This window comes from Canis lupus, chromosome 33, assembly GCF_003254725.2.
Source record: "Canis lupus dingo isolate Sandy chromosome 33, ASM325472v2, whole genome shotgun sequence".
NCBI classification, from domain to species: domain Eukaryota; kingdom Metazoa; phylum Chordata; class Mammalia; order Carnivora; family Canidae; genus Canis; species Canis lupus.
Window position 1 is genome coordinate 5,772,912 of NC_064275.1, and position 24,609 is coordinate 5,797,520.

The 24,609-nt window shown below is 46.9% G+C and overlaps 2 protein-coding genes and 1 long non-coding RNA gene across 21 annotated transcripts in view; 1 reads left to right on the forward strand and 2 right to left on the reverse strand.

Moving 5' to 3' along the window:
* Nucleotides 1-24,609, forward strand: part of ST3GAL6 (ST3 beta-galactoside alpha-2,3-sialyltransferase 6) — a 77,939-nt gene that overhangs the window by 36,238 nt on the left and 17,092 nt on the right. For 7 of the 17 annotated variants that reach the window (XM_025416956.3, XM_035709826.2, XM_025417005.3 and 4 more), the window contains 7 exons: nt 1,181-1,284; nt 2,346-2,409; nt 9,096-9,191; nt 11,845-12,031; nt 12,143-12,280; nt 15,636-15,788; nt 17,416-19,306. In XM_025416956.3, the coding sequence (XP_025272741.1) occupies nt 1,181-1,284; nt 2,346-2,409; nt 9,096-9,191; nt 11,845-12,031; nt 12,143-12,280; nt 15,636-15,788; nt 17,416-17,502 (829 nt within the window). In that variant the 3' untranslated portion in view covers nt 17,503-19,306. Of the gene's footprint in view, nt 1-1,180; nt 1,285-2,345; nt 2,410-9,095; nt 9,192-9,522; nt 9,663-9,691; nt 10,005-11,844; nt 12,032-12,142; nt 12,281-15,635; nt 15,789-17,415; nt 19,307-22,417; nt 23,979-24,609 lie in introns of those variants that run through there. The other 10 variants (XR_007407908.1, XR_007407909.1, XM_049105299.1 and 7 more) reach the window with 8 other exon arrangements.
* Nucleotides 7,133-15,238, reverse strand: LOC118353150 (uncharacterized). Its single transcript, XR_004811514.2, has 3 exons — nt 14,377-15,238; nt 9,556-9,692; nt 7,133-8,419 (listed from the first exon to the last, which is right to left on the reverse strand). It is a non-coding gene; the product is annotated as an uncharacterized LOC118353150 (long non-coding RNA).
* Nucleotides 19,028-24,609, reverse strand: part of DCBLD2 (discoidin, CUB and LCCL domain containing 2) — an 80,869-nt gene continuing 75,287 nt past the window's right edge. For all 3 annotated transcript variants that reach the window (XM_025416915.3, XM_025416898.3, XM_025416906.3), the window contains 2 exons: nt 23,282-23,419; nt 19,028-22,472 (listed from right to left, as the gene is read on the reverse strand). In XM_025416915.3, coding sequence (XP_025272700.2) covers nt 22,003-22,472; nt 23,282-23,419 — 608 coding nt within the window. In that variant the 3' untranslated portion in view covers nt 19,028-22,002. The remainder of the gene's footprint in view (nt 22,473-23,281; nt 23,420-24,609) is intronic.

The following is a 24,609-nucleotide window of genomic DNA, read 5'->3' on the forward strand; positions in this document are numbered from 1 at the left end:
ATAAGGCTGCCCCCCTCCCCCCGGACCGGTATCACTGTCCCCACTAAGTCTGGGGCACAGGTGCAGGGAGTGCTCATCCTCCCGTTTCCTGAGTCTGAACATGCTGTGAGGTCTAACTCCACCCTTGTCCCAGGTTAGCGGCTCCTGAGCGGCACACTGTCACCCCTACTCCACTGCTCTTCGTTGCCTTTTTAAAAACTTACATTTTTGTGTTTAAATTCAGTTTGCCAACATATAGCACATATTGCCTTTGTGTCATGCAGCCCCCGAGCCCCCCTGAGGCGCTCTCGTCTGCACCTGCAGTTTTTAGGCTAAAAGAGGGCAGAGCTGATAGGACTGGAAAAGTGAGGCCAAGGGTGGGGATAGTTTGACTTATTCCTTTAATTAAAAAAAACCTTTTTTTTTCCCCCCTCTATGTCCTACTGGTTCCGTAAAGAAGTCCTACAGAGTTGAACTTCCTTCGATCATTTATTAACCATAAGCCTGCTTACTCTGTGCTGGCTGCTAAAAGTCGGGGGCAGAGGCAGAGCACGTCCTGCCCTCCTCTGGGAGCCTCCTGGCTCTGGCCCCTGAGTGGGCCCGGGGGCTGCGCAGGACGCAGCAGACAGGACGCCCACCGTCCTTGTTCTCAAGCAAGTCTATTGTTGTTTTTATTTTATTTTGTTGTACTTTTTTTTTTTTTTTTTTTTTTTCTGAGCAGGTTTTAATAAATCAGAGCAGTGTTGCATCCTTGGTGCATTGAACTTTTATCATCTTTTTATAAGTTTGTACCTACAGTAGTTTTAAATTTGGGAGTGGCCTAGCATCCATGCTTTTGTTTTCCCTTTGTGGATAACATTTTATCACTTACTGTTGGTTTGATTTTTAAATTTTGATCCCCCCCTTCCCTCTCCACCCCACCCCCAAACCCTCCCCTAAAGCTGTGACATAATTTTGGTTCCACAGCCTGGAAAGTGTTTCCGTTCTGGTTGTGTAGTTCCACTGCATATTCCATTCTGTGTGATGTTTGAATATCATCGGAGGTGATTTTTTTTTTTTAAACTAAAAAAATAATCACACCTTCACATATGGTCACTGTAATCAAGGCGAGCATGCTACTGCAGTTGTCATCAGCCGTTATTTTAGAAGGGCCGCAGAGGGGGCAGGCATTTGGGAAAATCACTTTTTCCTTTCCTTGCAGGTTTCATCAGTTTCACCCTTTTCTGTGTGCAGCTGATTTTAAAAAGATTGCTTCCTTGTATGGTAGCGATAAGTTTGATCTGCCCTATGGGATAAGAACATCAGGTCAGTAATACCATTCTTTACGCGACCCTTTAAATGTGAGTGGTGTTTGATGTGAGCCACATGTTGATGTGATTGTAAGGCCTTTTCATCTTTCTGCTTCGTAATGATCCCTAAAGGAAATGATGTGGGGATGGGATGAAGGGCATTAAATTTTAACATAGAAATCCCCACTCCTTTTTGAGGCAGCAAAGAATTTAAAAATAAAATGGTAGGTTTGTTGTTTTTATTGAGAAACTTCTGCTTTTTACTTCAGTGTAGCCGTAGTATTATTAGGATACTGAATAACGTCTGATGCCTTATTTTATTCCAGCGTGGAATGAGCAGGATAACCCTGTGGGTTGGGCTAACGTCCTCCCTGGATCCCTTTTTGCCTCTTGGCCTCTGGGTTTTGTTTTATGTCATCCATTTAAGTTCTAGCTCTGGGTATCTTATTTTGCTAACTGGTGGCTATTTTACTTTCGCTAAATTGAAAGAGAATTACTCCATCTACTAATGACGAAATGGTTCACCTCTTTGCTTCTTGGCCACCGAACCGGCTCTATGTAGCTTGATGGCGTAGATTATTTTTGAGACCCTCAGAGCCCAGGAGGTGACACGCTTTGTTTTCAGAATTAGATTTTGCATATTCAACTGACCTTGTTTTGTGTATGTGTATGGTGTGTGTGTCTCAAAAATACATTGCAGTGAATTTGATAATTTGCACCTCAACTTACTAAATATTGGCTTCTAGACGAATGTCAGTTTGAAGGCTGTATTTTTAAATATCTGATGTTGATCTCTTGGGGATTACTTTCTTATGATTGTTTTCAAATTAAGCATCTCTCTCTCTCTCTCTCTCTTTTTTCCTGGAGTTTTTGGAAAGTGTCCTTAGAGCACTTCTGAGTGTGCCTGTTGAGCTGTGCTGGCTGATTGCAGTTGCCTCATTAATTTTCACCACAGAATAAATCCATGGAGCTGCACCAGTTTGAAATGGGCTTGGGGGAGGGAAGGGGACAGATGGCTTACTATGTGCCCAAGAAGCCATGAATCCTTTTATTTATACCACTCCATTTGTTTTCCAGCGGAATATTTTCGACTCGCTCTTTCAAAACTGCAGAGTTGTGATCTCTTTGATGAGTTTGACAAGTGAGTGGATTTCCTTGCTTTTGTTTACTTTTAGTTTTAGCTAATGTGGTTCACAATGTGGGCCCCAATGTAAAACGTCTTCACTCAAGAAAGTTTCTCGAATCTGTGCCTACCTAAAACGTCGAGTACGTATTTCTACGGTACATCCAATAAACACTACAAAGCTAATTTAGGAGCTGCCTAACTGATTGTCTCAGAAGTGTGCACGGAGTGTGTGGTGAGCCATGCTAGTTCCAGGTCAGGATATTTTAAGCCACATTCATCGTGTCCAAGTTGTTGCTACCGCAGAATTAATTCCTGGCCTCTGTGAACCAGCTCATGGCCCCTCCATGGGCTGTTTGCTCTGCCTTCCTGTGTATCCTATAACTGCTCCTGAGGATCCTTTTTGTTTCACTTGAGTGTTGGATTTCAGAAGCGACTCTCTTCCTTTTATTCAGAATTTTACAGGAGGGAGGCAAACAGCTTGCTCAGATAATGTTTTCTGACTACAAGAGGCAGTTTAGTTTGTAGAAAAATCTGGTGTCATGTGAGCCCTGTGGGAATGAACTTGCTCTTAAAGATAGACTCCTTAGCAGGTGTACTTACTTGGATGGAGGTAGACTCTCTTCACACATTTTAAAGCTACATTTTAGGATCTGACCAGTGGCCCAGTGGGACAGTACAGGTGGTCTGCAGGTGGCCCAGTGGGACGGTACAGGCCTCCATTACAAAGGGAAATGACTGGATTTTTCCTCTTGCCCAAGTGGACAGAGGTGCTTGTTAGCAGATACATAAGTGAGGATACCGGACGGAGGTGTGAACATGGAGATAGTTTCCAGAACAGTGCTAGGTTTTGTCTGAACGTATCTCCTTTTTCTGTGGGAGCCCATATTATCAAAGTGTGGATTATGTCATAAATGTTGCACATTTAAGCTTGTCCTTATTTGTTATAATCTGAAACTGTGCCATAAACTTAATTTCAAATTTTGATCACCTTTCAACAGCAACCACGTATGTTCTTTTCTAACCTAAAGTTCATAATCCTCTAATGGGTAGGATATTGTTTTTGTGCAGACCTTTGGCATACATGCATTAGGTCACTCTTTGTCATTTTTACTACTGACCTGCAACACTCCCTCCCCCCCGACCCCCCCCCCCCCCCCCCCGGGGCCATGTTCTTAGCTATGATTAGCAGGAACCTGGACTGTTCTTTTTTTTTTTTTTTTTTTTAATTTTTAAAAGATTTTATTTATTCATAAGAGACAGAGAGGCAGAGACACAGGCAGAGGGAGAAGCAGGCTCCATGTAAGGAGCCCGATGCAGGACTTGATCCCAGGACCCCGGGATCATGCGCTGAGCCCCCCAGGGTGCCCCGGGACCTAGGCTGTTCTACCGTGAGTCTGTTGTTCCTACATACTCAGCTTCTTCCTCAGTATGCGGTGTGATGGCTGGACTTGCAGCAGTCACATCTGCATTATGGCCAGGAGGGAGGAGTCAAGGGCAAGGCCCTGCCTCTGTCAGTTAGGATTTGCCTCCTGCCTAAGGACATTGCCCAGAAGTCACAGACAATACTGGATGACATCCAGGGTCCTCAGCTGCTGGAGCCAGTTGACACCAGCGTGAGAGCTGTAGTTCTTTCCAGTTCCATGTTCAGTGTCATCAAAGTAGGAAGGTGAAATGAGCCATTTGGGGAATATTTATACCCTGGAGAAATTGGCAACACTACAAACCAGGCTTCTCCTATCCCCTTTTTTTTTCCTCCCAGAGCAAACTGATGGTTTAACATTTGCTAGCAGCCACCGATTGCATCCCATCGGTTAGGGCTACAGTCACAGGCCACACATGGCTGGAATTTGGACAAGGAATGAAGCCTAAAAAAAAAAAAATATTAATAAAGTGGCTGTGGCCCACATTTTAAAAAGTCCTATTTGAGGGATAAAGGAAACAGGATTATTGAGGGGCCACTGGTCTCCACCTGTCTCTCTGTGCCTGGTAAATATTTAGGATTCTTTTTTTTTTTTTTTTTTTTAATATTTAGGATTCTGAAGTCAGTTATGTAACCCTACACCAAGCCAGCCGTGGTTTGTCTCTTGAAGAATTGGTTGTCTGTGGAAGCTTTTGTAGATCATTTTGAAGTGGCATTTCTTTTTTTAAAATTTTAAAATTTTATTTTTTTATGAAGCGACACCTTTCTTAAAAGATATTTTACTCACATGTGTGTAAGTAGGGGGAGGGGCAGAGGGAGAGAGAAGCTCAAGCACACCTCAAGCTGACTGAGGAGCCTGTCATGGGGTTCCATCCCACGACCCTGAGATAATGACCTGAGCCAAATCAGGAGTCAGCTGCTTAACTGAGCCACCCAGGTGCTTCCCCACCCTGCTCACCCTGTGCCCATGAAGTGACATTTCCTATGAAGGACTTCTCATATTTGCCATATTGGCCGGTAACGTTACTAATGTAACTCTGAGGCAGAGAGAACCTTTCCCCAAAGCTACTTCCATCAAGAACTTGGGCGAGAAATAAGGGAGGAAGGGAAGAGGAGTGTGTGTGTTCGGCCGTGGCACTGAAAGACCCCTGGAGCTACACGGCCCCATGCTTGCTCTTTGCTCGGCCTCCTCCCTTTGCTAACCACTGCCCCCCCTCCCCCTGGCCACCAAAACACAAAACAAAAAACCAGACTCCCCTGTTCTTTTTCTAAGTTTTTGGTCACTTAGTAATTAGTCATTTGCCTCCTTATGTGCAATCATAACTGTTAGGAAAATATTTGCATTGCAGAAAATTGCCTTTTGCCCTAATTTTGTAACCGGGATTCTCTGTGAACCAGGGACACCATGCAATGGGAAATGTGCATCACCCATTTTTATTCCTCTTTTTAACAGGGAATATAAGTCTTGGGCTTTTCCCCGTGTATCGTTGAGCTTCTCTTCTGAGCAAGGCCCAGCAGGTTGGGGCGGGTGAACAGGGGGGCACCGTGCTGTCCTGTGAAGAGTCCCGAGGACCCAAACTCCCCTCCCCTGGCCGTTCCTTGGCCTGAGATCCAGACTCTAAAGTGGTGAATCCTGCAGCCCATGGAGGCCTAGTCCAGCCCAGCCCTCTAAAGGGGAGAGAAGTGAGGCCCAGAGAGGTTATGGGGGCGGTGGAGGGAGGCCTGCAGACTTCTCCTGTTCTCAGCACCTCCCTCCACAATTTAACAAGCAGAGAAAAGACCAGAAAGACCCCACAATTGAACATCCTTTTTTTACTTAAAAGATTTATTTATTCGTGAGACAGGCAGAGACCCAGGCAGAGGGAGAAGCAGGCTCCATGTGGGGAGCCCGAGGGGGGATCCCGGGTCTCCAGGGTCGCGCCCTGGGCCTAAGGGAGACGCTCAACCACCGAGCCCCCCAGGCACCCCGACAAACCGTTTTTAAAACCAATTAGAGCAACCTTTTCATGGTGTTTTTGTTTTTGTTTTGTTTTTGTTTTTTTTCCCCCCGTGTTCCTCCTTTTATGGAAAAGCGCAGACTGGGTGTGAGGCCGGGACTGTGGCCTCAGAGGAGGGACGTGACCTGGCCGGGAAGGGGAAGGTCGAGGAACGGGGGGTGGGGGGTGAGGGAGTCGGCAGGCGGGGGGCGCCCACGGGGATGCCCGGCTCTTGGGGAGACCACGGCCTGCTCCATGACCTGGCGCGGGCCCCTCGGTGTGTGCGGGGCGGGGGGGGGGGGAGGGGGGGGTGGTGTTGCTGGTGGCTGAGGCAGGGGACCTCGTGACCTCGGGACCCCGGGCGGGCCCTCGCGGCGCAGCGGGGAACCTGGGGACCTGCGGTCCGGGCCCCGCGATGCCCCCGAGGCGGCCCCGGGCAGCTCGCAGGTCCCTTCCGCGGCCCCGTCTGGGCCTCCGCTGCTGGGGCATCGCGACCCCCGAAGCCCGGCCCGCGCCTCGCCCACCCTTGAGGACGCGGGAGGAGCTTGCGGGAGGGAGGGGTCGGGGGGGCAGCTCTCCAGCCCCCGGGGGGCCCCCCTGCAGCTCGGGCCTCGGCCCCCGCGTCCCGCCCCCTCCACGGCCCGCCGGGAGCCCGCCCGGGGAGCCCCGCTGCAGCCGCAGCCGCCAGGGTCCTGCCCCCCCCCCCCCCCCCGCCCCACTGTCGCAGGTGCAGCCCGCGGGGCGCCCCAGGGCCTTGACCACGGGCGGGGCGCACAGCGGGGCTCCCTCCGGGCGTCGCGGGGGACGTGCGGGGACGGCCGCCTCCCCAGGAGGCTCCGAGCTGGGACCCTGCCCCCCCCCCCCTCCGGGAGCAGCGGGGACCCGCAGCCCCTCAACACCCCCCGCGGGGCAGCCCCGGGGCCGGTGGGGACTCCGCGACCTTGCCGCGACCTTGCCTTGACCTTGACCCGGGGCCTCCGGCCTCCCGCCTCCCGCCGCGGCCGGGGGGCAAACCGGGAAGTGTCGGGGAGCACGGGGAGGGGGCGCCGCGAAGCGCCTTGAGGACCGCGGGCCCCCGCCTTGGGGTGATGGGGCTGCCGGGGCGGCCAGAGGAAGGCGGGAGGCCAGGGCCCCGGGCGTGACCCGTCGGATGACCGAGGGGCGCCGCTGCTCCCCCGCCTGTCCCGCCGCGGGGAGCCCCTGGAGCGGGGCGCAGCCGCGGGTCCCTCCCGGCACCCCCCTCCTCCTCCTCCAGGCCCCCCCCTCCTCCTCCTCCAGGCCCCCCGCCTCCCCCCCGCTCCCGAGTCCCCCCCTCTCCCGGCCCCCCCCCGGGTCCCCTCCACACAGGAGGGCGGGTCGGGCCTCTGCTGAGGCTCCGGGGAGGGCGCGGGGAGGGGGCGCCGCAGCCTACGGGGAGGCCCGGTCGGTGCCCGGGTTCGGGCTCTTCTCCCGCAGCCCCGTGCGCGGTCGGAGCCGCTGTTCCATTCTCCCTCCGGTGCCCGAGGTGCCCGAGGTGCCCAGCCTCGCTCGGGGCGCAGGGGAGGTGGCGCCAGCCTCAGGAGGCCCAGCCTCTGATGTGCATTAAAATGAGCCCCAAGGTTCTGGAAGCAAGAGTCAGACCAGCTGTGGGTGAGACTTGCCCTTGTTACAGAACATGCGGGGAGAGTCCGGTGAGGAGGAGGAGGGTCCCCCCCCAACCCCCCAAAGGAAAGGGTTTGGGCTGTTTGCCAGCGTTCCCCTCCCCTCCGGGTCCCTGGTCGCCAGCAGAGCAGCAGGGGTAACCTTGCCTTCCTGGAATTCTAGAGCACGTTGTGGGCTGCCCACGGTGGGAGTTTTTGGGGGTGCGTCCTCCAGGAGTGCCCGGACAAGGTCGCCCTAACCCAGTCTCTGACGCCTGTCCTGCTCTGGATCTTCTCCTTTGTATGACAAAGTAGACCGAGTCGGACGTGACTCTTCGGTTGGGGACCTAAGAGACCCAAATCAAAATGCGTAGAAGAGCATTTTCCAGCACTTCAAAGCTTCCCAAATAGGTGCGCTAAACAGATCCCAGTGAGGAAAGTCAACTTACGCATCTGTGTGCAACGTGGACGTTGTCCCCTCTTAACCCGACAGGGCCGGCGCTCGGCTCTTTTTAGTTACTCCTGTATTCTCTGGGATTACTTATTCATTCAAGTTTATTTAAGTAATCTCTACACCCAATGTGGGGCTTGAACTCCCGACCCCGAAGTCGGGAGCCACATGGTCCTCCAGCTGAGCCGCCCAGGAGCCCCCCTAAGTTGACAGATGCTACAGTACTTGTGATTCTGCTACTCCTTAATTTCCGAAGAGCCTTATAGTCTAGAGTTCTGGTCTGCTTTATTTCATGATTTCTAGAAGCAGTGTTTTTTTTTTTTTTTCTTTACACTTTCATGTCATGAAGGCTTTGGAAAGCCAGTCTCAACAGGCTTCCCCTCTGTAGCCTCGTCCCCCAAAGGAGAGGGGCATGATCTGTGTTGTCCTTTCTCCAGGCCTGGCCGGGAGGCGGTGACGGGCCAGGCCGGGTCTGCGGAGAGCTGATGGTACACAGTGCGGGGCCCTGGGCTGATCCCCGCCAGCAGCAGGAGGTCCCGCTTCGTCATCTACCTGAAAGCTGCCAGGAACACCGAGTGAACTTTTAGTTTTCGTTGGTTAAGCTCCAAGGAGCAGTACGTGTTTGGGGAACTGAAGGGCTCACGGGCAGGGCCGGGGAGGCTACACCTTCCCCACCGGATTCCAAACTGTCCGCACACTGACAAGATGCGGCCGTGACCCAGAGCTGGAATCTCAGGATGCTCAGAGTGGGCAGTGCCGGTGAAAAATGTACAGGGGTGTGACGTGAACACACTATCAATATTAACACGCAGGACCACAGGCCAGGTGGTGATTTTGTCATCCTGGGGTCTGGATGCAAATTCTGATTCTGCCTCTTGGGAGTACGACTTTGAAGTGTTCGCCAGCACCTCTCTGAATGCTTTTTTCCTTTGTAAAATGGAAATATCGAACGTGGCTGTTTCAGCAGGTGGTTAGGAGAGTCACGTGAGGGACTGTGTATGGACTTAAAAGCAACTGTCAGTTGCTAACGATCATGTGCTTCCTGTGGAGTGTTATTTCTTGAATCTTGCGTCTTTCTAATATATCCCTAGACATTTAAGTCACAATTGGTTCTTTTTCTACCTATGCAACAAGTGAAATTTGGCGTCGGGTTCCGGAAAGTCTGAACGAATTCTTGGAATCGCCCAGTTATGTGAAAGATGTCTCAACCTCTCGCTTGTCTGTTTGCTCAACAGTGTGCCGTGTAAAAAGTGCGTGGTGGTTGGTAATGGAGGAGTTCTGAAGAATAAGACATTAGGAGAAAAAATTGACTCCTATGATGTCATAATAAGGTAAACATAGTTCCTATTTGCTAATCTGGAATTGTTGCTAAAGAGTATGGTTTTCTATTTTAGTAGGACTGTCATTTTAAAAGGAAGATGCTTAGATCTATTTAAGTCCATTACACAAGCGGGGTCTCAGTGGTTGGCTAGGGTAGGCCTAGATTGTCACATCATCTCCTTAGCAAATATTTATGAGGTCTCCTTACTATTCCAGGCACAATTCTAGCCACAGGGGGTAGAGCAGAAATAATAATGTTCTTATTCCCTGTGGAGCTTACATTCTCATGAAGGGGGGAGAACACAGAAATTAAATAAGGAAATCGAAAAATAAAGGCCATGCAGACAATACTGGGATAGACGACAGAATAGCTACCTTAGAATGGATGACCACTTGGAGGAGGAGACCTCCACCTGGACCTGAGTGATCGTCTATACCAGCCACGTGAAGACTAGGGAAGAGCAGTCCGGGCAGCGGGAATGGTTAGTGCAGGTCCTGGGGAGGATACGATCCTGGGTTTGAGAGAAGGAGCAAGCAAACCAGTGAGGAGGGAGGGCGGCAGGATCAGAAGCTGAAGAGTCCGGGAAGGAGCAGGCTGTGTGGGACTCTATAAACTGAGGTTACAACTTGGATTTTATTTTAAGTACAACAGGAAACCTGAAGATTTTTAAGAGAGCAAATTGATCTGGTTCTGTTCTTAAAATACATTGGCTGTAGCATGGACAGTGGGGTATGAGGGACAAGGATAGAAACGAAGAGGCCAGTGGGGTGGCTGTATTCAGGCAGGTGGTGGTGGCTTGGAAGAGGATTGTCGCGACAGAGAGGTAAGTGGATAGATGGAGACGTGTCTTAGAGGTGGAGTTACCAGGACTTGTCACTCCAGGTGTGAGCGGAGGTGGGGATAAAGGAACAGATGCCCCCCTTTGGGTTTTCGGCCTCAGAGACTGACTGGGTAGGGTCTCGAGGCACCATTTACTGAGTTGGGAGAAGCCTAGGGTAGGGACATGTTTGAGGAGAGTCAAGATTTCTTTGTGAACATGTTCGGCTTAAGATGCTTCTAGATTTGCGGTGATGGGGCAGGTCGGCAGGTGGGGAACAGGTTCAAGGCTTGATGGAGGTTCAAGGCAGCCTGTTAGCGGAATTTAAACCACGGTCTGGGCAAGACTTCCAAGAAAGAGAAGAGGGCCCAGGACTGAGTCTTGACATACTCTATGCTTGGAGGTAAAGTAAAAAAGGGGGGGGGCGGGGAGGAGTGAGAGATGGAAGAGGATCCACCAGTGAGGTCGGGAGGGTTTCAGAGGAGAGAAGGGTCGTCAGCTGTGCGCAGCGCTGGCCGGAGGTCCTGCCAGAGGAGGACGCGGAGTTGGCCGTGGGCCTGGCCCCCCGAAGCCCGCTCACGCTCCCCAGAAGCAGAGCTGGAGGCAGGATCGGGGGGCGCCCCGGGCAGCGCGGTCTGCAGGAGAAGGACGGGGACAGAGGGGGAGGCCAGGGGAGGCGAGGGTCTTGAGAAGTTCTGTGTGGGGTCGAGGAAGGGGCTGTAGGGGAGATGGTATGCGCTGGAAGGAGGCTTTTCCTGGTTGCTCCTCTTGCGAAGGTCGGGGTGCCGGAGCCTGCCGTGGGCCGGGCCAGGGTAGAGCGAGGGGCTGGGGCGCCAGGCGGGCTGGGCCCCTGCAGCGGACGGAGACCTGGGGTTGGAGGGCGGCCAGGGGAGCCCGCGGGGGGAGCGGGGAGCTGAGGCCACTTCTCCCTTTCCTCCCCGAAAGGTCGCAGTAAGGTCATCCTGGGCTGTGTGGGGCGGTGCGTGGGGGGGGGGGGGGCTGTGCCGGGGCTTCCGCAGGGGGATGCCCCACGCTCCCCGGATCACTGCCCAGTGTGAGACCCTCGAGAGGGTCCCCCCCCCCTCCCCAGGGTCTAGACACCTGCTCCTCGGGCCGCAGCAGGCAGCAGCCCCTGGCGGGGGAGTGCCCCGGGCACAGCCTTCACGGATTCACGGAAGTCGTGTCAAGTGTTACTGGGACCGTCTTGTGTTACAGGGAGCTGGGGGCAAAGGGGGAAACCGTACCGCTCCCCCAGGGGCCAGTGTTGGGGAAACAAAGCCTGTGCCCCCTCGGCCGATGCACGCGGCACCGCGGCCGCAAACCCAGCAGCGGGTCTCGCTGTGCCAGTCGCATCTGCTTGGGTGTAATGAGGCAGGTTCAGATGGATTCCAGAGCTCTGCAATTTTGGTGGCTCTTCAGATCACCTTCAGAGCCCTTGCCTGTCCCTCCGTGTGCCACACCCTGTGTAACCCTGGGCGAGGCGCTTTGTCTCTGGACTGCAGGGCCCCGATGCAGGGGGTTCTGGCTGCAGGCCCTCCTAGGTCTCTTCTAACCCTAGCATGCTGTGGCTCTAGGTTCCCATTTTGTTTTACGCAGACTTTGGTTTTCCTGGGTGTAGGGCTGAATTACCAGTGGCCCCACAATTAATTTTGAAAAAGCAGCCGTTTTGTGAAAGGGAATTATTTCCTTGGCTGTTGTGTATTTAAAAAAACAAAAACAAACAACAGTTGCCTTGTAGCTTTAAGCACTGGGACCACTGGCTGCTGCTGTTTGTTCTGAAAGCTCTGAAACGGATGGAATTGGCTCACGCACTTGGTCTACATATTTTGTGTTTTACTACCCACAGAATGAATAATGGTCCTGTTTTAGGACATGAAGAGGAAGTTGGGAGAAGGACAACCTTCCGACTTTTTTATCCAGAATCTGTTTTTTCAGATCCCAATCACAATGATCCTAATACTACAGCGATTCTCACTGCTTTTAAGCCGCTTGACTTAAAGTGGCTGTGGGAAGTGTTGACGGGTGGCAAAATAGTAAGTTGGCAACATCCATCTGCCTTCCGATTACCTTCATTTTTTTTTTTTTTTCACTTAAAAAACCAAAAGGACAACCACAATGTTCTATTTTGTGTTGTTCTATTTCAGAACACTAATGGTTTTTGGAAGAAACCAGCTTTAAACTTGATCTACAAACCTTATCAAATCAGAATATTAGATCCTTTCATTATCAGAATGGCAGCTTATGAACTGCTTCACTTCCCAAAAGTGTTTCCCAAAAACCAGGTACGTTATTTTTCTTTGCACAGTTTCAAACTGAAGATCTGGCTAGGGGTGGGGTGGAGAGTTCCTAGGGTTCTCAGAAAGGATGAGCTACAGGACTCGGGGTGGCTTCTGAAGGCCACATCTGGGGCAGTGAATTAGGCAGCTGGGATATTATTTTTGTTTTTCAGATCGCAAGGAAAGAGTCTTAGGTGGAGTGGGGGTTTTTTGTTTTATGTTTTTTTTTTTCCTGGCCTCAGAGCCTTCTGGGGTCTCTCTCCTCTGTGTGGCCCAGCGCCTCCTTTCTCAGAACCTGTCTTCAGTGTCTTCAGTGGGAGGGAGCTGCCGGGCAGGCTGTGCTGGGGTAGCAGGACGGCTCAGGACAAGCGCAAGGCTTTTCAGGCTCGAGAGAACTGTCTCGGATAAAAATATCTCAGCCAAGGGGACGAAGGACAAGGTAGCCATACTTCTGTGGTCAGAGGAGACACTGGCACTGAAGTCTGAGGAAACGTTGTTGAAACTCCAGATTCTTTAATTAAAAGCAGTCTCCCTGACTTGGACTCCTGGAGCCCTTTGGTTTCCATGCCCCAGAAGACGAGGCCCACTGGGCCCCTCCAGGGGCCCCTCCAGTGGCGGCCCAGACGGGTTTCTCACTTGAGGCCTGAGAAACTGACATAATAGCTCACTTGACATGAGGTGTCCCCTTTTTGTCATCAGGGAAAATCCAAAGAGATAAACACACATCAGGTATCTTTTTTTTAATATGATTTAATTTTTAATATGATTCTAAACTTTAGAACTATTAGATTCTAATGCTTATTATGAAATAAGTTCAAGGGAATATGTGTGTGTGTATATATATAAAAACATATATTGTTTAATATAGATTTGATTTTATATACATATAAAGAAAATCATCCTTCTCTTCCCTCTGTAACTCATTATCCCACAAGTATTTTTTTTTTTTTTTTTGCCTTTTATATCCTTCCAGACTATCATCTATGCATTTACAAACACCTATTTTTCCTTCAGTATAATTGCACTTCTACCGTGGATATTTTCTGCCATTCCCCCCTCCATTTAACTATTCCCCTATTTATAGATATTTCTGCTTGAATCCATCTTTTTTCCCCTCTATAAATTATGTAGAAATACACAGGATTATAGGGCTTTTCAGCCCACTTGTGTGATTTCTAAGACTCCTTGGAAGTGGAATTCCCAAGTCAAAAAGCATAAATGTTTTAAATGTAAGCCTTATTTCATAGTAATTTTGAGAGGAAAGGTCAACTTAAGTACTTTCTTAGTAATTTTGAGGGGAAACGACAGCTTCTGAATGTATGTTTTATGCCTTTTTTCACTCTTATTTCCTGCCAGGTAAGATCAGATACCCCCTTTGTTTTTTATTTTAGGTAGTATCTCCAAAAGCATAGGAAGATCCTGATCTTAGAGACGATGCTAAAACTAGTTGTAACTAGATTAAAGTTCCAGTAGAACGTGGCATCCCAAAAGCCAAGTTGAGGACACAGCAGTGTTTCAGAGAGGTCAGTTATGTGGGATGCTGTCCAGAGGTTGAGCACAAAGAACAAACCCTGGTTCTGGAAACGTGAAGTCATCCTGATGATGTGGACAAGAATAAAAAAGAAAGCCTGCTTAAACTAGGTTAAAGAGAACACAGGGCATGAGCAAGTGGAGGCAGTTCTTCAATGGCCTTTTGTTAGAAAAGGGAGCAGAGAAATGGTTGAAAGACACAGGATCAAGGAAGGTTGCTCTTGTGGTGGTTTTTAAAAGATGGGTGCCATGTTTATATGCTGAAGAGAAGGATTCAGCAGAGGAAATGGAGGAGAGCAAGTGGGTGACTGTAGAAGCAGACTTGGGAGAGAAGAGATGGGATGAAAGAAGAAAGCGCGAGTGCAGAGGCTGGCCACAGGTAGCAGGGACATCGCCAGCACATAAAAGGAGTGAGCGCTGAAAATACAGGTAAAGATGAAGGTAGTTGGGAGTTGGGAAGACGGTATAGATTTTCTGTTAGTGAAATGAGGATTAAATTGTCTGTTCAAAGGAGGAAGGAAGCTGATAAAGGTATAAAGTGGTCATGTTGGAGGGTAGGAATGGAAACTTACTAGGGGAATACTGACAGCCACTCGAGACTTTGGCCATGCGTGTCAGGTGTACCCAGGCACATGTGGTCTTCTCTTAGCTCGTTGTTCTGCTCGGGTGTAGACTGAGCCAGGGTTAAGATTCCGTCAGGGGATAATCTATTTCTGTGGGTGAGAGGTGCACAAAATGGAAGGTCTCTGTAAGGGAGTGATTATGATGATGAATGAAGTACTCTAAGGTACGAAGAAAGGAAGTGGAGGACAGAAGGACAGAAGAGGGAAAAAGCGATGGGATATGGGAGGTTGGAGGACTCCCAGGTTTTTAACCCCAACCAGTAATTTCCTTTTCTAGCAGATGGTGAAGCCTTACGGTGTTCACAGTAGGGCATGGGGTAAAGAAAAGCTTCTGCAAAAGGCAGTTTTCAGATGAGCTTGCCTCCTGGAGTTTGATATTATGGTGCTTCTTGGGTTTTTTTTTTTTTTTTTTTTTTTTCTCTTTTTCTCAAAATCATTGTGTTCTTTCCATGGACTCTAAGTCACACCTTTAATGGAAAGGAAGTCTCCTTAGACTGCTGTGTTAAAGAGTTTAAGATGTGTTTTGTTTTTGCCCTAGAAGGCCAGCCTGGTAAGAATTAAAAACTGCCTGTCAAACATCTGTTACTGCCTTCTCATGGGGGTGCTTGTGTGGGTTTTTTTTTTTTCCTCCTTTTGGCTTTTCAGTTGATAAGGGTCCAGTCTCCACTGACTTTATCATGTTTACATCTGGAATTTTTATTTTCTATGGAAGTTAGAATCTTACTATTTGTTATTGAAGTAAATTATTATAAAAGCGATCTATTTTAAGGCTTATGTGAATGAAGCCTTTTACCGTGATTCCATCCATTAGCGAACTAACCTTACGTTTCATGTACGGGTTCAAAATTCAGGCTGCTTTTTGTACAGGAAGCTTGGTTCCGCATGTTTTATAAAGTTGGGGTAGCAGCAGCATCCGTCTCCTCGAGCCTCAGTGTTTCTTCCTTGGATAGTTGTCCCCCGGGCTAATACTGCAGTTGAGGTGTATCAGAAAGATTTTCTAAGATTTCAGTCACATTTATATGCTCTTCAGGGGTAGGAAATTAACCGGGGCCTGGGCCTTAGACACGATGAGGGTTGAAGTTAGGTATTTCTCACCTGAATAAGTGTTCAGAAGTCCTGGTTTTGTATGATGAGGTCACCCAACTATGCTTTGGAAACAAGGATCTTGTTTGAGTTTTAAAAACACTTTTTTTCATTTCCCTCCCCAGAAACCCAAACACCCAACAACAGGAATTATTGCCATCACGCTGGCCTTTCACATATGTCACGAAGTTCACCTTGCTGGTTTTAAATACAATTTTTCTGACCTCAAGAGCCCTTTACACTATTATGGGAACGCGACCATGTCTTTGATGAATAAGGTAACACACGACACACGTGGGTGAAATCTTTGACCTTTAGAGTCGGAAAGCCCCTGTTTTCCCTGAGGAAGTAGGTTTTGAGAGTCTGAGAGCTGCTTAACTCTACCGAGAACTACCACGAGCTGAAACTGGGACTCAAATCTAGGGTCATCACTAGCACAGTAATTCCAATCTGTGGGCCTCAGACCCTTGGGAAAAGGACATAGTTATTAATTGCCATCATCTCTGCACTATTTAAATCTACACCTAGGCAGCTTGCTCTTGATAATATCTCAAATTCACTTAAAAGCATGGCCATGGAACAGAGACCCTTATCTAAGAGGATTGTGCACTGCAAACACCATAAAGGAGAAGGTAAATTTGGAGTTGGGAAGATGATGTAGCTTTTTGCTGTGTTTTTCAAAGGTGTTTTTTTTTTTTTAAAGTAGATATTGAAGAAGTCTGTAACATTTTAACTCCATGAGGGAATATTCATAGTCAGAAAGGTAACATTTAGAGTAGAGCATGTTTCTTTTGAATGAAAACATCAATGGTGGTGATTGGATCTCTGAGAGTTTTTAACTGGATGGGAAGTTGTTGTCCAGCTGAGGTTAGTGGCATATCACAAGTGATAGGACTAAAATGTTATCTTTACATTTTTAATAGGGAAATCTGAATGGTTTGCTGTACAGTATGTGGACATATCATATGTAATCAGTCCCCTTAAGTCATCATCCCCACACATTACATACGCCGAGGAAGTGGTATTATTCGGGTTAGACCATAGGTTACCTCGTCTCCCACCCCATCGTGGGACATACTTCAGGATCATTTTTCTTCAGCCCTCATCTTTTCCTGTAGCACCTGTGGGATTTCTAGTGATCTAAATAACAGAACATTGAAACAGCTTCCTAAGGAAAATGAGGATATCGTCAATAGAACTGAATTATTACTATTATTTTAAAAGATTTTATTTATTCATGAGAGACACAGAGAGAGGGAGAAGCAGGCTCCGTGCAGGGAGCCCGATGTGGGACTCGATCCCAGGACTCCAGGATCACACCCTGAGCCTAAGGCAGATGCTTAACTGCTGAACCACCCAGGTGTCCCTAGAACTGAATTTTTTTTTTAATTTTTATTTATTTATGATAGTCACAGAGAGAGAGAGAGAGGGGCAGAGACACAGGCAGAGGGAGAAGCAGGCTCCATGCACTGGGAGCCCGATGTGGGATTCGATCCCGGGTCTCCAGGATCGTGCCCTGGGCCAAAGGCAGGCGCCAAACCACTGCGCCACCCAGGGATCCCTAGAACTGAATTATTTTTTAAAAAACATGCATTTCAGGTGCTTAAAGGACAAACCCATTTTGACTTAAAATTTTGGTCTCTAGTTTGACTTCATGATTTGGGAGATTAGGGAATGATATGAGGGGGTGCTTTTATGGGATAGTTTAAGTGGAAACAGTGGGCTTTAGGGAAAACTCTAGCAAAGGAATGAACAAGGAAAAAGGTAACAAGTTAAAAGTTGACCTGTACACTTGTTCACTTGAGTTTTTTTAGTCAGACGCTTTTTAGATAGCCTATCCCACTATTGCTGTTACTATCTTGAGATTGGGCTAGATGGTGATTTTATTTTACTTTTCTTCTTTAGAATGCGTATCACAATGTGACAGCGGAACAGCTCTTTTTGAAGGACATTCTAGAAAAAAACTTTGTAATCAACTTGACTGAAGATTGACCCTACAGACTCTGCAGATGATGCTAAGAGTATTAGTTTTATTTTTATACTGCAATTTTTAGTTTATTTTTAAATATGTTGGATGCACTTGTCAAAAAATTGTGTATAGTCAGTCTGTTGCTGCCTGGTGATTCATAACCACCAGCTTAATTTCTGTGAATATATTTAATTTATAAAAACCAAGAAGATATGCTTAGATATCCGGGAAGTTTTGATTGCGTTGGTTTTAAAACAACCTTAGTTCTCTGAAGTGTTTTTAAACATCTTTTTTAATAGTTACTTCATCTTTGACTTCTGAGGGCATGTGACGTCCAAGTAAGGGGCTTTAGCTTGACCACCACAAACTCTGAACAGAGTTGGTGGCGGATTCGGCTACTGTAAATTGGTGGGGAATAGCCATGTGATTGTGCAAACTGGAACCGGTTTAGGCAAGTATCGAGTTCCTTTTTACTGAACCCGAGGAAACGGATTTGAATCTTAAAGCAGGCCCAACCATAGCAGTAGGTACGGTTATGAAATCTAAGATCATAATGGTTTCATTAAGCTTTTTTTCCTGTAAGTAAACCAGATTATAAAATGAAAGGTGTTTGTTTTTAAGGTGGAGGAAACAGGCTACATGTGAAATTCTGGATGAGTAAACAACCTAGGAATGCAATTACTAAAGTCTGGTGGCTGCATTATTTTAAAGTTCATACAAAGAAGCAGAGCTAGGCCACCTCAAGGAGACAGTTCTTAAACGTCATCTTTTGCCTGCCTTAATATGTTAAAATTTGGAAGTTTACTATTTGAAATAGGAAAGATGAATACGGCACAGTAGGTAAATCCTTCAGACTCCTCAGGCTGTTTTTGGATTTAAATGGTCCTTTCGTGAAAAATCTCACTTGTCCACGGTGAAATCCCATCTTCAAAGGGAAGGCTTACCCGGCTACCTAGGGTGCATCAGAGAAGAGTCCTGCTGGATGCAGACAAGTCAAAACCAGCCTGTCCAACAAACGTGCGCCCGTCTCTCTTCTCAAAGAGGGATGGAATGAACAGCTCTCAGAAGAGGTAAGAGTTGAAGGACTTGTTATCCTCTGAGCGATAATCGTCATGGAGAGACACTGCTGGTGTTCCTGAAAACCAGCCTGCCTCTGAGTCTCAGAGACAAAATATGAGAGCAGCCACTGGGATAAATCGTGAAGCACGGCATAAGGGGGGAGAAGCCTCGTAGTTGATTGAACCCATGTCTACGTGGCTTCAGCTGATTCCCCTGTAACGGAGGTGGAAAGTTCCCGCACGTACACAGCTGCACGCTGCAGCCTGGCGGCTGGGATTCCATGGGTGGACTCATTCAGGGTACAAAGACAGTCCTGGCTGCAAAGTGAAAAACCCCAGGTGGCATTTTCAAGTGTTTATGGACTGAAATAATGGCTGTATGGTATCTGGCGGATGCTCAACTTGAGGAATCGGCATTTTTGTACAGTGGGAGCTGAGGCTATAAACCTCAGCGTGGCTTCACATAAGCCAGAAGAAACTCTCAGCCCGATACATATGTACAATTTATTAAAAACACATGAACACGTTAAAATCTCACTATTTATACAATCTACATTCTAGCAACATATACAAATACCGAGTGACTACAGTACATGCCGAGGTAAGAAAAGTACATTCGGGGAGACTATCACTGACACTCAAGCCATTTTTATTTCCAATATGTTTTGCTTTCACCTTTCCCAGTGCCAAAAAAAAAAAAAAAAAAACCTAGTCACAAATTGGAGTAAATAAGAATCGGTGCCAGTTGACCTAAAAAAAAAAAAAACAACAGTATTTTCATAACTATCCAACTCTTACTAGACTTTTGCAGTTTAGGGACTTCAAGTTCAGAACAGAAAAGCAGAGCTAATAAGCAGTTTTCTAAAGGTAGAGCTTAACTGATTTCTCTTTAAAAGGGTTTAAAAAGTTTTTGCCTCTCACTCGTAGTTCTTGTCATCTGACCTGGTGTTTCTCAGCCCTTTTGCTCTCCAGGTGTCAGTGTGGAGCCAAGGCAAAGAAGTTCAGGCTTTCTCACTGTCTCCGGACTTACGGCCACTTTCAGGTTTAGAGGAGTGTATTTTCTGCTGGGGCAGGGGCGGGCAAGAGTACGCAGGACACCGTAATTTCAAGTGCTGTATAAATTCTCTACATGAACCACTGCATCAGCTGATAAACCCATTGTTCAATGCAAAGTGCAAATAGTGAAACATGAATTTAAATAACTGGACTAGACCCTGCACATACAGTAGGATCCAGTTAGTGTTGCAGCTTTTAATATAACTCAGCATTCACAATATCTTTACTATTAAATGACCTTAGGAACCAGCACAGTTAAAGTCAGTGTGATTTTAGGAAAGCTTATAAGGGCCGCACCTGCTGTACCACTGTCTGATTCTATTTTTGTAATTGTGCTAACAGGAAAAAAGTTCATTCAAAAAACCAGTTTCAAGCAAAGAATAAAAATTTAAGGGAATTTGGCGGGGGTGGGGTAAAAAAAGTTACGTTCACATGTTCAGTTGATTGTCTCCAAAGCTGCATCAGATATATGTAGTTAAAAACAAAACTCTAATATGAAAACAAATGAACTAAAAGTACAAAATCAGAACTATATCAGGCTCAGCTCTTCATTTGGAAAGCAAAATATAAAAAGCAATAAAAACTTATAAAAATCATTGGTAGTTCATCATTTAAGAAAACATTGACCTCTTAAAAATCAGGTGTACAAAATTAAAAAGAACAGGCATCTTTGGGAAAATGAAATGGTTTCTCTTAAAGCTTCTCAAACAGGCCTTGATTGGGGAAATTATTTATTATGTATGGAGGATGAATAAAAAAATAAATTGGTTTACTCTTCCCACCTGAAAGGGGATGCCTGCATTAATACCTGTGCTACACACATTCGTGTCTTAATAAAAGTTCACCATCTGTGCTTTTTGTTTCAAATATCTTGAAACAATATATTTTTTCAATGAATAAAATTATGCCTCAAAGTTTGTCTGGAAAAGCAAAGGCAAATCAAGGTAACACCAAAAAAAAAAAAAAAAAAATCACAGTACTGGAGGGCAGAGAGGCTGCAGAAAGAATTCTATTTTTAAAGCAGTGCTTTAGGATACAGATACACTGAGGCAAGCAAAACGAACACTGTCTTTTTGCAAATCTAGCAAATTCTGGAAACAATCTGGGGGCAGAGGCTGTAAGTAATGGCTAGAACCTAAAGGAAATTACCTAAGATTTACAGAAGAGGGGATGTCAAATTATATGTTTTAGTCCTAGGGCCAGCTCTTCTTGCCTAAGATTTTGATTCTTATGCGATGGGCTGATCACTTGTACAGGACTTTGTCACTTATCTAAAGCTAGTTCTGGGCAAATGGGTGATGAGGAAGTTGCCTGGAAGCATCAAGAACAAGACCTCAGTATTCACCGGCAAGGATACTAGGACATCCATCTGGTCCCTAGGTGAGCACACTCACAACTGAGGAATTCATGCTGGCTTTCAGTACCTCACTGTGGATAATTAAAAATGCTTTTTGACCAAAAATACATTCAAGTTCAAAGGAAAATCTCAAAGAGGGTGAATCCTTTTTTTTAAGGTAATTTTTAGGACTTTTGAGGAAGGAATCTGCTTCTCACGGTGGTAAATGCAAGGGGTCCTGTTCACAGTGTTCATGCAGACGCCTCTCGCCTGGGAACAAACGAAGGGGGAGCAGGGCTAGAACCGCTGTTCGAGCTTTTTGAAATTAGAGGAGTCACGAGGCTGAGAAAGCAAGCCTCACTCAAAAAAAAACAAAAAACAAAAAAACCCCACAACAGTTTATAGACACAAGAGTGGGGCTGGCCCCAGATGGAACGAGCAGGGAGGAATCCAAGTCACCATTAAGTGTTAAAGCTCTTCAGCGTGTCAGAAAGTGGAGACTCCCTGCCCCTTACGAGTCCGTTTCCACCCAGAGAGCTTCCTAAGACAGGTGAGTGTACGACTGCCATCAAAACAATGACTATCACTAATTTTTGAAAAAAATCCATAAGAAATAGAGGAATAGAAGAGAACTCAGGACACTACCCACCTTTCACAAAGCAAAATTTCAAGCCATTAGACATTTCAAGAACAGTACCGTGCGTTATTGCCAGTCTGGCTTACAGAGCCACCTCTGGAGTTCATGAACGTACCTGCAGCATTGGTAATAAATACTCTCAGTGATTCTTAATTTCTTTGAAGTGCATAGTAGGGAGCTTTTTCTGTATTAAAAATAGTGTTTTACAGTAGTAACAAACAGGATGTTGGAAATTTAACAGGCAAGCAGCGGCAGCTGCCACAGTAACACTTTTAAAGCAAGATGGCAAGATTAGTAAGTAGTTCCCTGTACCTCGGTCATCACATTTCCCCACCACGTCTGTGACAGATACGTAATACATTCTATATATTACTACCACTAACACAAAAAAGGCCATGTGCTTTAAAACGATGCTCTAGAAAAAGCAGCACCCCCTTCAGAGAATTTCTTTAAAGACATCACATTCACCATCCCTCCCCGCCCCTGATACCTCCTGTGTGCTCTGCGGCACCTGGTACACCAGTTCGTCCGGGGCACTCGGACCTGGCTTCCCGCCTTTTGGGGTATCATACTGGGCGCGGGCGGAGGAGCAGCTGTCAGTTCTGGAGAGCAGAGTGTTGTATGCCCCCACCACTGGGGGGGGTTGGTTCCCTGGAGCCTTGAAAGTGGACGTCGAGGGAAGACCGACGGAAGCTGCGGGGTGCCCAGACATATCCATGATGATGGGGGTTGCGTACTCGGGCCCAGTAATTGGCAGCGGTTCGGCATAGGCATGATAAACTTCTTGAACCGGGGAGCTGTAAGGATCTAAGTCAGCATAACTTGCTTCTTTTCCTTCTTCTGGTTTAAAGGTAGACCTCTGATGAAGGGTGCCAACAATTCCTCCCACCAGTGGCTGTGCATACTCTGTGGACGTCACAGAAACAACAGAAAAGTTACCCCAGTCCTACAGGGATCATACAATTTAGGGGTGGCGGCCGTAGCTTTACACCAAAAATGGACACCTCTCTATGGCGCTTTTATTCCTATCAACACAGACCTATGGATTTCTCTACCGGAACCAACGTAAAAACTTAAAAACATGATCTTGTATCTCGTAAGAAATTAATATGCCATAAAGCCTCATTCATGAAATCTTAAAATGCTGATATATTTTCTTCAGATTTACAAATAGTGTTTCACCGGTGAAAAAAAATTCCATTATTAGAATAGTATTTTCAAATAGAACGACGTTTAAAATAAATGTGTGCTAAACTAATAGGATAAATACTGTTGTGGCTCGCTCCGTCTTTCCTACTGTTAACAACACTCAAAACTCCAGGTAAACAGATAAAATTGCCCAGAGCTTTTAGAGTCGGACGCTCATAGGAGGTGCCTGGGTGGCTCAGTTGGTTAAGCAGCCGCCTTCTGCTCAGGTCACGATCCCTGACCCGGGTGCTGGGATCAAGCCTCCGGTCAGGCTCCCTGCTCATGCTCTCTCTCGCTCTGAAGTAAATAAATAAAATCTTAACGAGAAGTGCATGCTCATGTTTTCTGGAGACCATCTAAGGCACCAGAAAGGACTCTCTCAAGGTCATCCTTTTAAAAAGTAGTTCTACCTCAAGCCGATAGTTCATCTCCTACATATGGAAAAGCTAAAAGACCCCGCAGGTCCCACAGCACTTCGCAGCTACCTGCAGCGGGGTCTTCCTCTCCCGCGCCAAGGCCACAGTTACCTGCAGAGTCGGTCTGCAGCATCGTGGTGACTTCTCTTGGACTCAAGTGATTAACTTCACTGCTGCTGTAGCGAACGGGGGTTTCTTCGTGTTCCACCGATTTGGCAGGGAGAAACTGCTTCATTCCTTTCCACCAACCTTCACGGTGATTGTAAGCAAGAAAGACCATTAAATACAAACCTCTGTGTGACAGGATGACACTGTTTACAGGAGAAACCCTGGTGCACTGAAGCCATTTCTGTAACACGTCTAAACAAACCCGCCTCTATGTTCAATCTTTTTTTTTTTTTTTATTGCGATAAAATACACAATACATAAGATTTACCATCTTAACCATTTTTAAGCGTAGGTCAGGGGCTCACACTGTTGTGCAGCTACCACTAGCATCTAGCTCTGTAACTTTTAACCTTGTAAAACTAAAAGGCAGACCTCTGATGCCCGTGGAACAGTAACTCCTCGTTCTTCATTCCCCCCACCAAGGGCAACCACTGTTCTACTCTGGGTCTTTAGGATTTTGACTCCTACAAGTACTCACCCACGTGGAACCATGCGGTATTTGTCTTTTCTGGCTTATTGTACTTGGTGTAATGTCCCAAGCTTCATCCATCTTGTAGCCTATTACAGAAAATCTGTCCTTTCTAAGGCTAAATATTCCATTGTATGTATCTAATAAAACATCCTGCCTTTCCATTCGTCAGCTGATGGTCACTTGGGTTGCTTCCACATTTTAACTGTTGTGAAGAACTCTGCTATGGAAACAGACTTCCAAGTAGCTCTTTGAGACCCTGCTTTCGATTCTGTCGGGTGGAACTGCTGGATCATACGGTTCGTTTTTATCAGGAACTGCCATTGTGTTTTCCCAGCACCTGAACCGCTTTATGTTCCCACCAACAGTACACAGGGTTCTAATGTCCCCACATTCTCACCAACTCTTCCTGTCTTCAGTTTCGAGAGGAGGCACCTCATGGGTGTGAGGTGTTATCTCACAGTTTTCATTTCCCTAGAGATTAGCGATGTTGAGCATCTTTTCATGTGCTTATTGACCACTGGTATATATTCTTTGGAGAAAAGTCTACTCAAGTCCTTTGTCCATTTGTGAATTGTTTTTTGTTGTTGTGTTTTAGAAGTTCTCTATATATTCCGGATGTTAATCCTTTAGCCAATACAGGATTTGCCAATATTTTCTCCCATTCTGTGGGTTGCCTTTTTATGCTGTGGATAATATATGCTGATGCACAAAAATTTTACATTTCCAGGCATCTAGTCTATTTTATTTCTTTTGAAATTTGTGCATCTGGTGTCATAGCTAAGAAGTCATTGCCAACACC